Source organism: Zingiber officinale, unplaced genomic scaffold, assembly GCF_018446385.1.
Source record: "Zingiber officinale cultivar Zhangliang unplaced genomic scaffold, Zo_v1.1 ctg167, whole genome shotgun sequence".
Classification (NCBI taxonomy): Eukaryota; Viridiplantae; Streptophyta; class Magnoliopsida; order Zingiberales; family Zingiberaceae; genus Zingiber; species Zingiber officinale.
Window position 1 is genome coordinate 645,155 of NW_024589857.1, and position 13,721 is coordinate 658,875.

A 13,721-nucleotide genomic window follows, 5' to 3' on the forward strand; every position below is an offset into this window, starting at 1 on the left:
AGCTGTCGCTGGCCGAACGCACCTGTGCGTCTCCTCCGACGGCGTGCGCGTTCATTGCGGCTAGCCGAGTGACAGATTGAGCCACAAAGCTCACGAACAAATTGCGCCAAGCCATGCCGAGGACACAATTTTAACTCAATGGGCCGCGCCGTTCACGCCTTAAATCGGATCGGGTTGCAAATGCCATGCCAGTGGAAATGATGGGAAAATGCGTTACAATCCGGGCTAAATGTTAATTACTGAAAGTACAGGAGGCAGATTGAAACAAATGAGAATTTTCTTAAATGTAAGAGGTAGAATGAAATTTTACCAGACCAACGCAACGCGCGAACGAGTGCTACACGACGTCCGGGCTACATTGATAAAACTCATCGACTCCTGGCGAGGAGAAGGAAACGCTTGCGAGTAGAAATTAAACGCGAAGAAAACTAAGCGGCGATCGAAGCCTCGTGGGATCTTCGCAATAGCAGCAGGGGGGAAGGTATCAATTTGGGCTGTGATCGCAGGAGCGGCGGCAGGATCTTGGCCACTCCGACCTCGGAGAAGCCCCCTCCCTCTCGCTCCCTCTTCTTCGAGGCGCTCCGAGCGGGGAGGTCGAATAGGACGACGCGGGCACGGCGTGGTATTCGACTTTTGTGCCCTCGAACGGATATTTCCGAGGCGGATCTCGGAGTCACGGCGAGCAGGGAAAAAGAGGAAATATTTAATGGCCGAGAGAAGAAACATTTGATCTTTTCGGACGGAAAGTTCCTTCTTTTGTTTTCCCGTTTGTTTTTGTGTGGATCCTACCTTGATTGTTTGTGGGCATTCTCATTGGTGCGATCTGGGATCTCTGGAAGTATCGGCCTGAGGGAGAATCAAGGAGATCAGGCGTTGACCTGATTTTGGAGCGCGAAATGGTACGTTACATACTTACATCGCTCTTGTACCTTCCATTCTCTGGAGATCTAGCATTTGGTGTAGTCCGTGCAGATTTAATGTATGTACAAAGGGCCTCCATGTCTGCGTTGAAGCAGCTGATTGTTGTAGTCCTATAAATGTGTACGGCAAAGTTTTAAGATCTTACTTGATCTTACTTTACTTGGAATTATAAGCCGAGAAATTTAGTGAATACAAACCAAACATGTTTTCCTTTGGTCTTCCAGTTCCAGTGCTTTCATAGGTTAGTTTCTGAATAAGCTAAAATCGTAAAATATATTGTTTTTTTCTTTCAATTAGTTGAAAGATCAAATGAAGGTGGATTGAGTGATTGATGAACGGCTGTGTCTTATCATTACCAATAGTCTCTGTTGATTTATTTAGTCGCTTGATTTTCACTATTTATATGGTCTTCGATTTATTGTTCTCATTGCTTAACAGGCCAATCTTAGCAATCCCACAGTAGGGTCACAAGTATGGACTGAGGATCCTGATGAGGCTTGGATTGATGGGGAGGTCGTGGAGGTCAACGGAGATGAAGTCACGATCACCTGTACTTCTGGAAAGACAGTGAGTGTTTTACTCGAGTATTCTCCATTTCTAATCAACTTCTATTTTATGATATACTGTTTCCCACTGCAGATTACGGCAAAATTGAACAATGTGTTCCCAAAAGATACCGATGTATCACCTTGTGGTGTCGATGACATGACAAAGCTAGCTTATCTTCATGAACCAGGTGTCTTGCTGAACTTAAAGTCAAGATTTATGATGAATGAAATATATGTAAGTATGGATTGTGGACTTGATGTATCTTCCCCACTTTATTCTATGGCATTTTAGATAGATATTTATTCACTATGCTAATATAATGTCCAATTTCTCAGACATATACTGGGAATATACTGATTGCTATGAACCCTTTTCAAAGACTGCCACACCTATACAGTACCCACATGATGGAACAGTATAAAGGGGCAGATTTTGGTGAATTAGCTCCCCATCCTTTTGCAATTGCCGATGCTGCATATAGGTAATACTCATATTTTCTCTAAGTTAATGCTACTATATCTCCTTTCCTGATTATTAATACTGATAATCTGATCTTAAATGAAGACGCATGATGATTGATGGAATAAGCCAGGCAATATTAGTAAGTGGAGAAAGTGGTGCTGGAAAAACAGAAAGCACTAAGATGCTTATGCGCTTTCTTGCTCATATGGGTGGTAAAGTGGCAACTGATGCACGGTCTGTCGAGCAACAAATTTTGGAGGTCACACATTGAATTTTTTCTTTATTAGATTAAATTTTTTGAACTATGGATTTTGTGCCTACAATAGAATGTCTTCATCTGGAAACTAACTTGAGTATCATTTACTATTTCATCTTTGGTCCAGTCCAATCCTGTGCTTGAGGCATTTGGCAACGCAAAGACAGTACGGAATAATAATTCCAGGTAGTGAATCATTATTTCCTCACTCTTTCTCACTTCTCTGTTCCCTTTTCCTTTCTTAATCCCTTGGGTCAATAAAGTGGAAGAAAGATTTAAGTGGAGGATTGGTTGTCATTTATGATGACCAACGTTGAATTTCCTACCTTGTCAGTCGTTTTGGAAAGTTTGTTGAGATCCAGTTTGATGAAAAAGCAAGGATTTCAGGAGCTGCTGTCAGAACATACTTGCTTGAAAGATCTCGTGTCTGTCAAATATCTGATCCTGAGAGAAACTACCACTGTTTTTACATGCTATGTGCTGCTCCATCTGAGGTAATTTCTCCTCTTGGTGGTTATTGTCCTTTTTAAAATAAATAATTTTTCAGAGAAAGAGATCTAGTTATTTATAATCAAAAACTTATTTACATAAAAAGATTGTTTATTAGTTTCTATTCATCATAAGATCTGACATAATGGGAATTAATCACGCAACAAAAACATGATGTATGTCACAACTTGATTGAATTTATGGATATTATTCCACTATTGTACATCATGCAAGGCTCTACCATTAATGCCCACTAAGTTTTTAGCTCAGCATGGAAGAAAACCATCTTTTGTTGAGCTAATACATAAAACCACTTAAACTTTGTGGTATTCCTTGCTACTCACAAGAGAACTTGTCTTTTCCTTGTTGAACCTGTAAAACTATCTGGCCTTTTGTAGCCTCATAGGGGGTTGCACTCATCATGCTTGCTGTGTTCATACTACTGTGATACAGCATAGTATATTCATTTCCGTTGGCCTTGTGAATCAACTGGGTAATTGGCCTCAACACTGTCAAGCAATTTTATTTTATCATATCAAGTTGCCTTTATTTTGCGTTGGTCTTACTTGAAGAGATTATCATCACCAATTAAAAATCATAAACCAATATTTGGCTGATCAGTTCACTCTGTGTGCACATATACATTCCTTTGCTTCATTCTTTCACACTTGTATTTTAATTTCTTATGCCTGGTGAGAATTGGAATGTTAAGTAACTATCTTGAGCTGGCCCTTCTTAAGGAGTTGGGCTATCTATAATTTGAGTTCTTGTGATGCTATCCTGACCGTAAAAGGATAGTGAGTTGTTATATATACTATTGTCTGTTCCGAGAATTAGTTCAACTCTAATTATGTGAAACTTATTGAGGTTGGAGCATATCCTATTGTTGTAGTCTCTGTGGTAGCAGGTTTCCCTTTCTACTTGATGAAAGAGAGACCATGTATCCCAAAGAGAGAAAAGATAAATCAAGTTTAATTGCACTCGATATTTATTCCTGCACCCAGAAACCTAGTCCAGAAGTCAATGCTACCATATCAGAGTCTCATGGGAACAATTTAATAATAAATCTTCTGAGGGAACTATGGGAATCTTAGGAGGAGAGCCAGAACGTGAAATAAGTAAAAATAAAAACGATACTAAAGTGATTTATTCCCCTTATTCTTGTATTGATCTATAATCTTAGTATGATTGATTAGTTGGCTAAGTCACACTCAGTTGCTGCAATGGGTAAGCAGGACATTGATAGATACAAATTGGACCATCCTAGAACGTTTCACTACCTTAATCAGTCCAATTGCTTTGCACTTGATGGGGTAGATGAGTCAGAGGAGTACTTAACAACTAGAAGAGCCATGGATGTTGTTGGAATTAGCACTGATGAACAGGTACAATTTATCCTGTTTCATTCTCAAACATTTTACATCCTACTATTAAGTATGTAGTTTATTTTATATTTATTTTTCGTGTATGCTTTATTCAGGATGCAATTTTCAGTGTGGTGGCTGCCATTCTTCACCTTGGAAATATTGAATTTGCCGAAGGAGAAGAACCTGATTCATCTGTACCTAAAGACGATAAATCTTGGTACCATCTAAGAACTGCTGCAGAGCTTTTCATGTAAGTCCACTTCTTATCACATGTCCTATTCATTGCATTTTTATAATCTGTAAACAAATCTCTTGAGAAGTCAACTAAATTTTTAGGTGTAATGAGAAAGCTCTTGAGGATTCCTTGTGTAAAAGGATTATCATAACTCGCGGTGATCGCATTACCAAAAATCTAAATCCTGAAGCTGCAACTCTTAGCCGAGATGCTTTGGCAAAGGTTGTCTACTCACGGTTGTTTGATTGGTCAGTGTCATTGAATTGCAACAAATTTGTGAACATTTTTTGTTAACTGATACTTGCCTTCCAAGAATTTGTTTAAAATATTCAATATTCATTTTGTATGACAGTCTTTAGTCACTATGCTATTTACTTGTGTCTGCAGGCTTGTGGATAAAATCAACTGCTCAATTGGCCAAGATCCTGATTCAAAGATTTTGATTGGGGTGCTGGATATTTATGGATTTGAAAGTTTCAAGACAAACAGGTGCTTAGCTGGTATGCTTTTATATTCATCATTGAAGACGCCAAAAAAATCATCATGTTGTGCATCAAGTTGGGGGTTGGGGGGTGCCTCATTATGATCATTCCATTGGTTTTTTGTCTTTTTCTCTATTCTATAGTTCTGAACATCTGTTTTCTGCATTAGAAAAGAAGTTTCCAGCAACATTGCTTCTGTAACTGGTTTTTGTCAAAAGAAAGAAACTTTACGCAAAGTCTTAAGTACATGTATTCCATTAACTGAAAAGTTGAATTGTTTGAGTCTTGAAACATATGCTTTGCCTGTCCCTATCATTCTTAGATCTTACTAGTTCCTTTTTTTCCCCTATAAAAGGAGGAAATTGGTAAGGGGAAAAAAACTTTGGGGAAAAATTCAGAGAAAAAAAATTGCAAAATATTTTTATCTGACTGGTTCCTTGGAAGGAAAGAAAGAGGGAGGAAATTAAGTCTTAAAACTTTATTTATCAAAAACATAGAAAAATAAAAAGGCAGCATTGTGCACAAAACTATCGCCAATGTGGAGTCCCAAGGAAGGGTATGCAGTCTTACCTTGCTTTGCAAGAGGTTGTTTTCGAGATTCTAACTCGTGACCTCTAGGTCACATGGCAGCAAATTTACTATGCGCCAAGGCTTTCTTCATGCAAACATTAGGGATGACAATTTCACCCGAATCCGATGGGTAATCCGACATCCGACCCGAATGGAGGAGGATATGGAGGGAATTTTTATACTCGATTATAGTAAATGGGTATGGAGGCGGATGTGGTAAAATCCTACCCATACTCTACCATATATATATATATATATATATATATATGGGAAAGAAAAAACTTTAGCCCGCTTTTCGTCTTAGAAAAAAAAGACTTAGTTTGTCTCTTTATCCCATCATCAACACGTATCTCATCTTCTTTTCCACGAGAAATGTTCACCTGATCGAAGGAACGTGAGATGAGGAAGAGCTTACAAGTACCTTGAAATATTTTTTTTTTTTTAAAACAAGAATGGTAGGAAGTAATAAGATGATGGGTAGGATATGGATACCCGAAATTCCGACGGGTATGGGGATGAGTATGGGTATAGATATAATAAATGGGGATGGGTACGGAGGATATGAAATCCTACCCATCGCCATCCCTAACAAACATAGAAAAATAATGAAAAATATATCTGAAAAAAAAAATCATTACTTGGAAAAGTGAGTTTTCCACCTAAATTGGACAGAAACTATATAGAGGAGAACTTGAGAAAGATTTTTTTCTGAGTTTTTGAATGGAGGAAAGTGTTACTAGGAATTCTTTTTGGTAACTTATTTCCTTTCTAGTTTCCTTCCCTCTTATGAAACACCATAAGTATCTTTGCCCTAACATTATTGGAATTTATTCTTGTTAAGAGATAATAGTTATATGATAAATTAGCCTTACATGGGATGTTAAACATTAACTATTATGTTGGAGGCTAACATAGATTACACGTAAGCCTCAAATTATTACACACAAGTCTCTTTTAATGAATGTTTTACATTGTTATTTCTCAGCTTGATATCAATGTAGATAATTGTTTAGTATTTTTATTTTTAAATCCCTTTAAGAGGATGCCACAAGTTAATTCAGTCTTCCTCCACCCAACATCGCTTACTTTCCACATCTCAATTTTCTTTAGTTCCTTCACATATTTCACTTTTTAAGTAGACCCACCAACACTTAATGCCCGTCTCCTCATAAGGTCTTGCCAATCCTCACTTCTCTCCTTCTCCTTTCTCCACATACTCCCCATTATATATTCTCCATCATCATGGAGTCGAGCTTCATGTAGATTGCAACACACTCAATGCGGGTAGTGTCACAGGATGTCTCAATGTGGATGCATGGTGATCTTTTAATGCCACCATGATTGGTTCTGTATCTCAGTTGTCGGCAACCTCCACAACTGTAAGTTCTAGTTTCAGTCTTGTCACATATTCTGCTTTGTCACACAACCTTGGTACCATGACAGAAACCTACACCTTCTTCCTTGCCTTCTAGCTTCTACCCTAGCACCATGACAGAAACCTACTCCTTCTATTCTCCTTGCCTTCTATGTTCTGCCCTCTTCTTCCCCCATCACCCATGCTTTTGATCCATACTGCCTTGTTGCCACCCTGTAAGGTGTTGAAGGGAGGAGCAACTAGGGAGGATGAACACATTGCTCGACAAGTCACTGTTACAACTTCTTTGCTAGGAGCTCCATTCCATGTGGGAACTTGCCTCCACATTCAAGTTGGCGCTTGGTGTCACTTGAGGTAGGAAATGACTAGTGGCAGATAGGAAGTGACTCTTTATTTCTGTATTGCCAAGTGCAGGATTCGGAGTCATGTGTGTGTTCCAAGTGGTCTACTAATGATTTTAGATTGGGCTAGGTCTACTGTACATCACTTATCTTCCTCTAAGCTTCTTGTATTGATATGGTAACAGATATTTTCTAACTTGTTTTAATGCTTTCACTATACCCATGAAGTCTACCTCAAATAGTTAGGACAAGCATTGCTTGCCAAGAGCGGTATCTCTTTCCTTCACTCACTATGCAGCCTTTTACATGTATACTTTGATGCATATATTTGTTGAAAAATGCTTTTGTTTAAAATTTATACTTATTTCTGGTTGGCTTTATTGGCACAAACACCATCTATTTCTCATAATTCAGACCTCTTTGATCCTGGAGGATAGATATTGATACAGATGCATGTGACGTATATTCATGTTGGAATGTTGATGCCCTTCTACCTATGAATAAGTGTATTTTTTTCTCTCTACCTATTAAACAACATGTAGCTAATCATTTACTTATTTCCCTCCTATCTGTGCTTAAGGCCCCTCCATTTGATTCTAACATATTTATCATTTGCAGTTTCGAACAGTTTTGCATCAATCTTACTAATGAAAAACTGCAACAACATTTTAATCAGGTTTGACATACTAGTATTATCATAAAAACTGGATGAGAATTCCTACTTAGTTGTTCTGCTGAGAATGCAACATTTTTATGTCTAGAAGATGATTGTTAATCTGTTTTCTGCTTATTGCAACAGCATGTTTTTAAGATGGAACAAGAAGAATATACAAAAGAAGAAATTGATTGGAGTTATATCGAATTTATTGACAATCAGGATATTCTTGATCTTATTGAGAAGGTTTGTAATGAGTTTCAACCTAAAATATTTTTTCTGCTATAAATCTTTTGGGTTATGTCTGGTGAACAAGCTTCTTTTTTACATTTGCAAGAATTCATCTATATGGATTGCAAAATTCTCCATGGTTGAACTTTGCTATTCTAAATATTTTCTTTCTTTTTCCATTACAAAATTACCCAAGTAAATAAATTGCAAAATCAGTGTAAATTGCTTTTGTGTATCTTGCTACATCTTCAATAGTTTGGTGAACACAGATGAGTTGTAAAGAAAAACAATCTCCTTATTAGTGATGATTATCTGTCTTCTCCCATGCTTAACAGTTTATATCTGACATTTCAAATTGTCCTTTAAGTGAATGAAGGATTATGACCCATAATGGTTTTGTTTCGCACTAAAGACTAGAAAGACCCACTTATTTCTTTTTCAACAATGATCAACAGAAGTTGGAAGAGGCTTTCTAGGAATGTAAAAAATTGTTTCTATCTAGAATCTGGCCTATGCAGTCTGATATCTTGATGAAAGGAGAGAATATGTTAAAACTATCCATGAGCCTCATATATAAATGGTCTGTTTGTGTCTTAGAGTACTACTATATGAGCTATGACTTTTTGCCAAAGATATGTGATGATACACGGTACACCAATAGCAGTAAGATCTAAGTATGCACTTCAAAGATCATAGGAATTTTATGGAAAATTATTTTAGTTAACTTTGAGAATTGACAGATATGTGTTACATGATTAATTGTTGTAATCAACTTCTAAAATGTCAGAATTGGTCCACCAGATCTGAGTTTTGGACCAGTATATGTGCTAGATAGCATGCTGTAACATGGAACACTATGCCATATTCGATTGTGTACTGGTTTGATAGGATTTACGACATCTACTGTCTATTTTCTTTATAGTAAATTAATTTACATAGTTTGTAACAATGACAGGGAAAAATAGAGAAGACTCCTGTGCTAACTAGCAAATCCTAGGCACTCCTGTGTATTTATTGTTTTATGTGTGGTTCATAGTTGTACACTCATATGCACTTCGTTATAAAGTAAATTGAAATTTCAGTATTAAGAGTATATTTTCACCCTTCATTGAACATTTTTCAGAAACCAGGTGGAATAATTGCTCTTCTAGATGAAGCTTGGTATGTATGATAATACCCCTCCATTTTTCTATTTTGTTACATTGCGTATTAATTTTTTTTCAGCAGCTGATGTATGTTCATATTCTTAGTATGTTGCCAAGGTCAACACATGAAACATTTGCTGAGAAGTTGTACCAAACATTTAAGAATCACCAGCGATTCATCAAACCTAAATTTTCACGCTCCGACTTTACCATCCGTCATTATGCTGGCGATGTAAGTTGAAAACCTTCAAACATTTAAATTCAACTGGATTGATTGAACTAAGCAAGTTTTGTTAACTTCTTTGAAGTGGCAAAAAACTGATTAATATGCAATAAGTGCATAATTCTGTTGAGCCCAGCTTCAGTTTGAACTATGGTTCATAGTCCACAGTCTAGATACGATCTCTTAGTTTCTTCCCCATTTTGAGTAGTTCTTGTGCATGGTCAGGAATGTCATCTTTTCTTAATATCTTTCAGGTTACATATCAAACAGAACTTTTCTTGGATAAGAACAAAGATTATGTTGTTGCTGAACACCAAGAACTCTTGGGTGCTTCAAGGTGTCCCTTTGTTGCAGGTCTTTTCCCACCACTTACAGAGGACTCATCTAAATCTTCGAAGTTCTCATCAATTGGCTTAAGGTGTAAGGTGAGTTGTTGGTCTTTTCTTTCCCATTTTACAATCTGATGCTAATATGCTGTATATGTACGTAACACTTGTGTGCACTTCTTTGCAGCAACAACTTCAAACTTTATTAGAAACTCTAAGCCATACTGAGCCCCACTACATACGATGTGTAAAGCCTAATAATCTTCTGAGACCTGCAATTTTTGAGAACACTAATATTCTCCAGCAGCTTCGTTGTGGGGTAATTTTGCATCCACTTAGATTATTGCTATGTAATTGTTCTTGTCTACCTTGCTCACACCTTCGTTTATCCCGAACTATTATTTACTTGTAAGACCAAACATTGTAGATGGACCATTCTGCTAGATAACCCATTTGAGCACTCCTTTTGTTGCTTAAATGAGTTGATATTACTTGGTTTACCATTCAGCATTTCATTGCCATGAGTTTCAGAAGTAGTTAAAATTGGTACTTGATTAGTTTCTGAAATTTTGGTCTCTATACTGTTGAAAAGACTCCTGTTTCTTCTATCTACATGCTTGTTCATGCCAAATGGCATGGTGAGAGCGTGTTGAATTATAGTTGTCAAATTGTATGATTCACGATTTGATAATTTATCATGCGATTCACAGCTCTTGACAACCTTATGTTGAAATACTAGTCATTTTTGTTAGTATAGTTTTAGTGTATCGGTTACATGGAAAGATGCTTTCCTTTTTGTGGCATATAGGGTGTGTTGGAGGCAATCAGAATAAGTTGCGCTGGATATCCCACACGACGCACATTCGATGAATTTGTAGATCGGTTTGGCATTTTTGCACCCAATTTATTGGATGAGAGGTAGTTGTTATCAATCTCAATGTCTGGAAAATAAGCATCTTGGCTTATAATTGGTTACATTTTTTTTTCTTTGTCACAGTAGGAATTTTGATGAGGTGACTGTTACTAAGAAATTGTTAGAGAAAGTGGGTCTCAAAGGTTATCAGGTAAATAAACAAGTTGGCACTAAGAAGCATGATATTGCATTGTCTCCTTGAAAAGTCCAATTATCTGCAGGTTCATCCAACATCATCCACATGCTCCATACAATTTGTTGCTAACTTTTTTATGTTTACGTTTGGTGCTTGATTTTGGCTGCTTTGTGCTTTGCTATGGATAAATCAATACAACATGAAAGTTTTAACCTACAAGCATGCCTCTACGTATTTCATAAGGAACAAGAGCAAAGTAATAGGTTTGGGAAGATGAACAACAAAATTTTTGGGTTAAGTAGCTGGAGAAGGTTATCACCATTGGAGAAATTACTGCAAATATGAAACTACTTTAATTGTTAAAGGAAAATATCCACGATCCACATCAACCATACTTTAAAAACAATTACCAAGAATGTATATATGTTACAGCATCCTCTAAATTCCTTATGCAGTTAATAAAAGATTAAGTCATCTTCTAAAGCAATAATACAGAATAATAGTCATATTTCAACTCATGTAACTTGATATAAAAATTAGGTCAAATAGTTGGGACTCATTGCTTGTTATTCTATAATAATATGTAATAGAATAGTATGAGCATAAAATAACCATAAACTCTCTGATCTACCTGACTTTCATTAGCTTTATATGAATTTGAAAGAATTCACAGAGATAAAAAATAAGGGTAAAAAACTAAAAATCAAAAGAGCCTAATTATCAGAATTGTCAAAAGGGCAACCCTTTTTTAAAAAAAAAGTCAAAAGAGTGTCCTATCATATTTCTGAAGATGTCCTTATTCCAATAATGTTGTAGCAACTATGGATGTAGCATCTATAACGTGTAAAAGTAAATTTATTCAACTTCGTTAAAAAAATTTATACATAGAGTACTTTTATATCTAAAAAAAATTCTTTACCAACTTGGTCAAAATTGCTCAAACTTAATTAAAATTGCTTCAACATGGTCAAATTCAAAACTATTGTAACAAGGATTAATTGAGTGTTACAACATTGTAGTAGCCAATTGGTCGTCACAATATTTTTAGTGTGAATTTGTTCATGTTGAAGCGATTTTGATCAAGTTTGAATTTTTTTTTATATAAAAGTTATTTTTTAACCAAGTTGAATTAATTTATTTTTACATGTAGCAGCAGCCTATGTCGTAGCTGCTCTAACAATATGCTGGAATAAGAGTATCTTCTGTATTAGAAATATGGTGGGGTGTCCTTTTGATTTTTTGAAAAAGAGGAGCCCTTTTAAGGATTCTGATAATTAGGAGAACCCTTTTGATTTTTGTTCAAAAAATATCATTCAAAGAATTTCTCATTGTTTTTTCCTTTTCATTCAGGCTATTATAGTTCCATATTCCATGTATTAGTGGTAGATAGGAATGGTAGAAAGATGTAGTCGATGCTTTTGACTTTTTTCAAAATGTCTTTGTCCAAAAAAAAGTGTGCAAATAGATTTTCCCTATATATTTTGCTAATTGGTATCCGTAGTGGGTAAATTGTGCCCAATTACTTAAACAGAAGGAAGAAATTTTACATTTGTCAAACTGCATATTCTTGCAGAGACTTGCCATGTTTTAATGCTGACAAAATTTTAATTGTACTATATGGATTTCTAGATAGGCAAAACAAAGGTGTTTCTTCGTGCTGGTCAGATGGCTGAATTAGATGCTCGTAGGAATGAAGTTCTTGGACTCTCTGCTAAGAAAATTCAAAGAAAAGTTCGATCCTATTTGGCTCGCAAACATTTCATCTTACTCCAAAAATCAGCTATACTGTTACAGACTGCATGCAGAGGTAATATCAAGAACAGTGCATTAATTTAGTTGGTTTAGGATATGTTCCCTCTGTATATTTCTGCATATTTGATGTCCAGAAGGATTAATATGATTGCACTAAAAGTAAATTTCACCCTCTGTTGAAGGTTACAATGCATGTCAACATTATGAAAAGATGCGTAGGCAAGCTGCTGCCTCAATAATCCAGGCATATTTTCGCATGCACCTTGCAAGGAAAATGTACACCAACAACTGTCTTGCATCTATTACCATTCAATCTGGTTTACGTGGGATGGTTGCTCGTAAAGAATTTCATTATAGGAAACAGACAAGAGCTGCAATAATTATTCAGGTACAAGTACATTGTGTTTACTTTTACCTGTCAACAAAAATTAACAATATATCTGTTAAGAAGTGACACTTTTCAGTTCCATGAATCTATCCATATTCATAATTATTGTTTTTTTAGTTGAATATCTTCCCTAGCATATGCATATTCATTCATCTATAAAATCAACCTATTTCCAGAAGTATTTATTACATGTGTATGTGCTGGATGCTTTAGTTTTCAACACTAATTATCTTTTTCCAGTTATTGTGTTAAGTCCATATGTCCTTTTTTCAGAGTTATTTCCGCAGACACTTAGCGTGCTTGCGTTATTTGAGACTAAAGAAAGCAACAATTACGATGCAATGTGCTTGGAGAGGAAGAGTTGCTAGAAGGGAACTACGAAAACTTAAATTGGTATTTTTTTTTTCAACTTCAAATATACTTTAAAATGTTCCTATATTATCTCGTAAAGTTTTGTTGTACAATTATGCATTAGATTGTGCCATAAGAAAGAACTTGTATTTTCAAGTAAGCAAAAAGGTTTGCTTGCAAATCTAGAGCAACCTGATAGTTTACTGAGGAGCAGATTTATAAAAAAAAAAGGACAGCCCGGTGCACGAAGCTCCCGCCATGCGGGGTCCTGGGGAAGGATCCATTGTACGCAGCCTTATCCTGCTTTTTGCAAGAGGTTGTTTTCAGGATTCAAACCCGTGACCTTTTTATCACATGGCAACAACTTTACCGTTGCGCCAAGGCTCCTCAACTTTACCGTTGAGGAGCAGATTTATGAATATGTAAGATAGTTGAAATGCCTCATCTTTCAAGTACACAACAATACTGCATATCTTATCTTGAATAGTTAGCACACTGAAGGCTTATTTGTAATTTGAATAGATAAAGAGAAACTAATGTAAAATTATTGTTGT

General features: G+C 36.2%; 1 protein-coding gene across 3 annotated transcripts in view; it reads left to right on the forward strand.

Moving 5' to 3' along the window:
- Positions 1 to 371: 371 nt before the first annotated feature.
- The window catches only part of LOC122036512 (myosin-6-like), a 29,278-nt gene continuing 15,928 nt past the window's right edge, over positions 372 to 13,721 (forward strand). Inside the window, exons 1-22 of one of the 3 annotated variants that reach the window (XM_042595859.1) lie at positions 372 to 899; positions 1,360 to 1,488; positions 1,561 to 1,704; positions 1,806 to 1,951; positions 2,035 to 2,191; positions 2,316 to 2,374; positions 2,523 to 2,682; positions 3,913 to 4,062; positions 4,158 to 4,294; positions 4,381 to 4,527; positions 4,667 to 4,768; positions 7,666 to 7,723; positions 7,847 to 7,948; positions 9,057 to 9,094; positions 9,184 to 9,310; positions 9,556 to 9,726; positions 9,815 to 9,946; positions 10,436 to 10,545; positions 10,625 to 10,691; positions 12,306 to 12,483; positions 12,611 to 12,816; positions 13,090 to 13,209. In XM_042595859.1, coding sequence (XP_042451793.1) covers positions 897 to 899; positions 1,360 to 1,488; positions 1,561 to 1,704; positions 1,806 to 1,951; positions 2,035 to 2,191; positions 2,316 to 2,374; positions 2,523 to 2,682; positions 3,913 to 4,062; positions 4,158 to 4,294; positions 4,381 to 4,527; positions 4,667 to 4,768; positions 7,666 to 7,723; positions 7,847 to 7,948; positions 9,057 to 9,094; positions 9,184 to 9,310; positions 9,556 to 9,726; positions 9,815 to 9,946; positions 10,436 to 10,545; positions 10,625 to 10,691; positions 12,306 to 12,483; positions 12,611 to 12,816; positions 13,090 to 13,209 — 2,643 coding nt within the window. In that variant the 5' untranslated portion in view covers positions 372 to 896. The remainder of the gene's footprint in view (positions 900 to 1,359; positions 1,489 to 1,560; positions 1,705 to 1,805; positions 1,952 to 2,034; positions 2,192 to 2,315; positions 2,375 to 2,522; positions 2,683 to 3,912; positions 4,063 to 4,157; positions 4,295 to 4,380; positions 4,528 to 4,666; positions 4,769 to 7,665; positions 7,724 to 7,846; positions 7,949 to 9,056; positions 9,095 to 9,183; positions 9,311 to 9,555; positions 9,727 to 9,814; positions 9,947 to 10,435; positions 10,546 to 10,624; positions 10,692 to 12,305; positions 12,484 to 12,610; positions 12,817 to 13,089; positions 13,210 to 13,721) is intronic. The other 2 variants (XM_042595860.1, XM_042595861.1) reach the window with 2 other exon arrangements.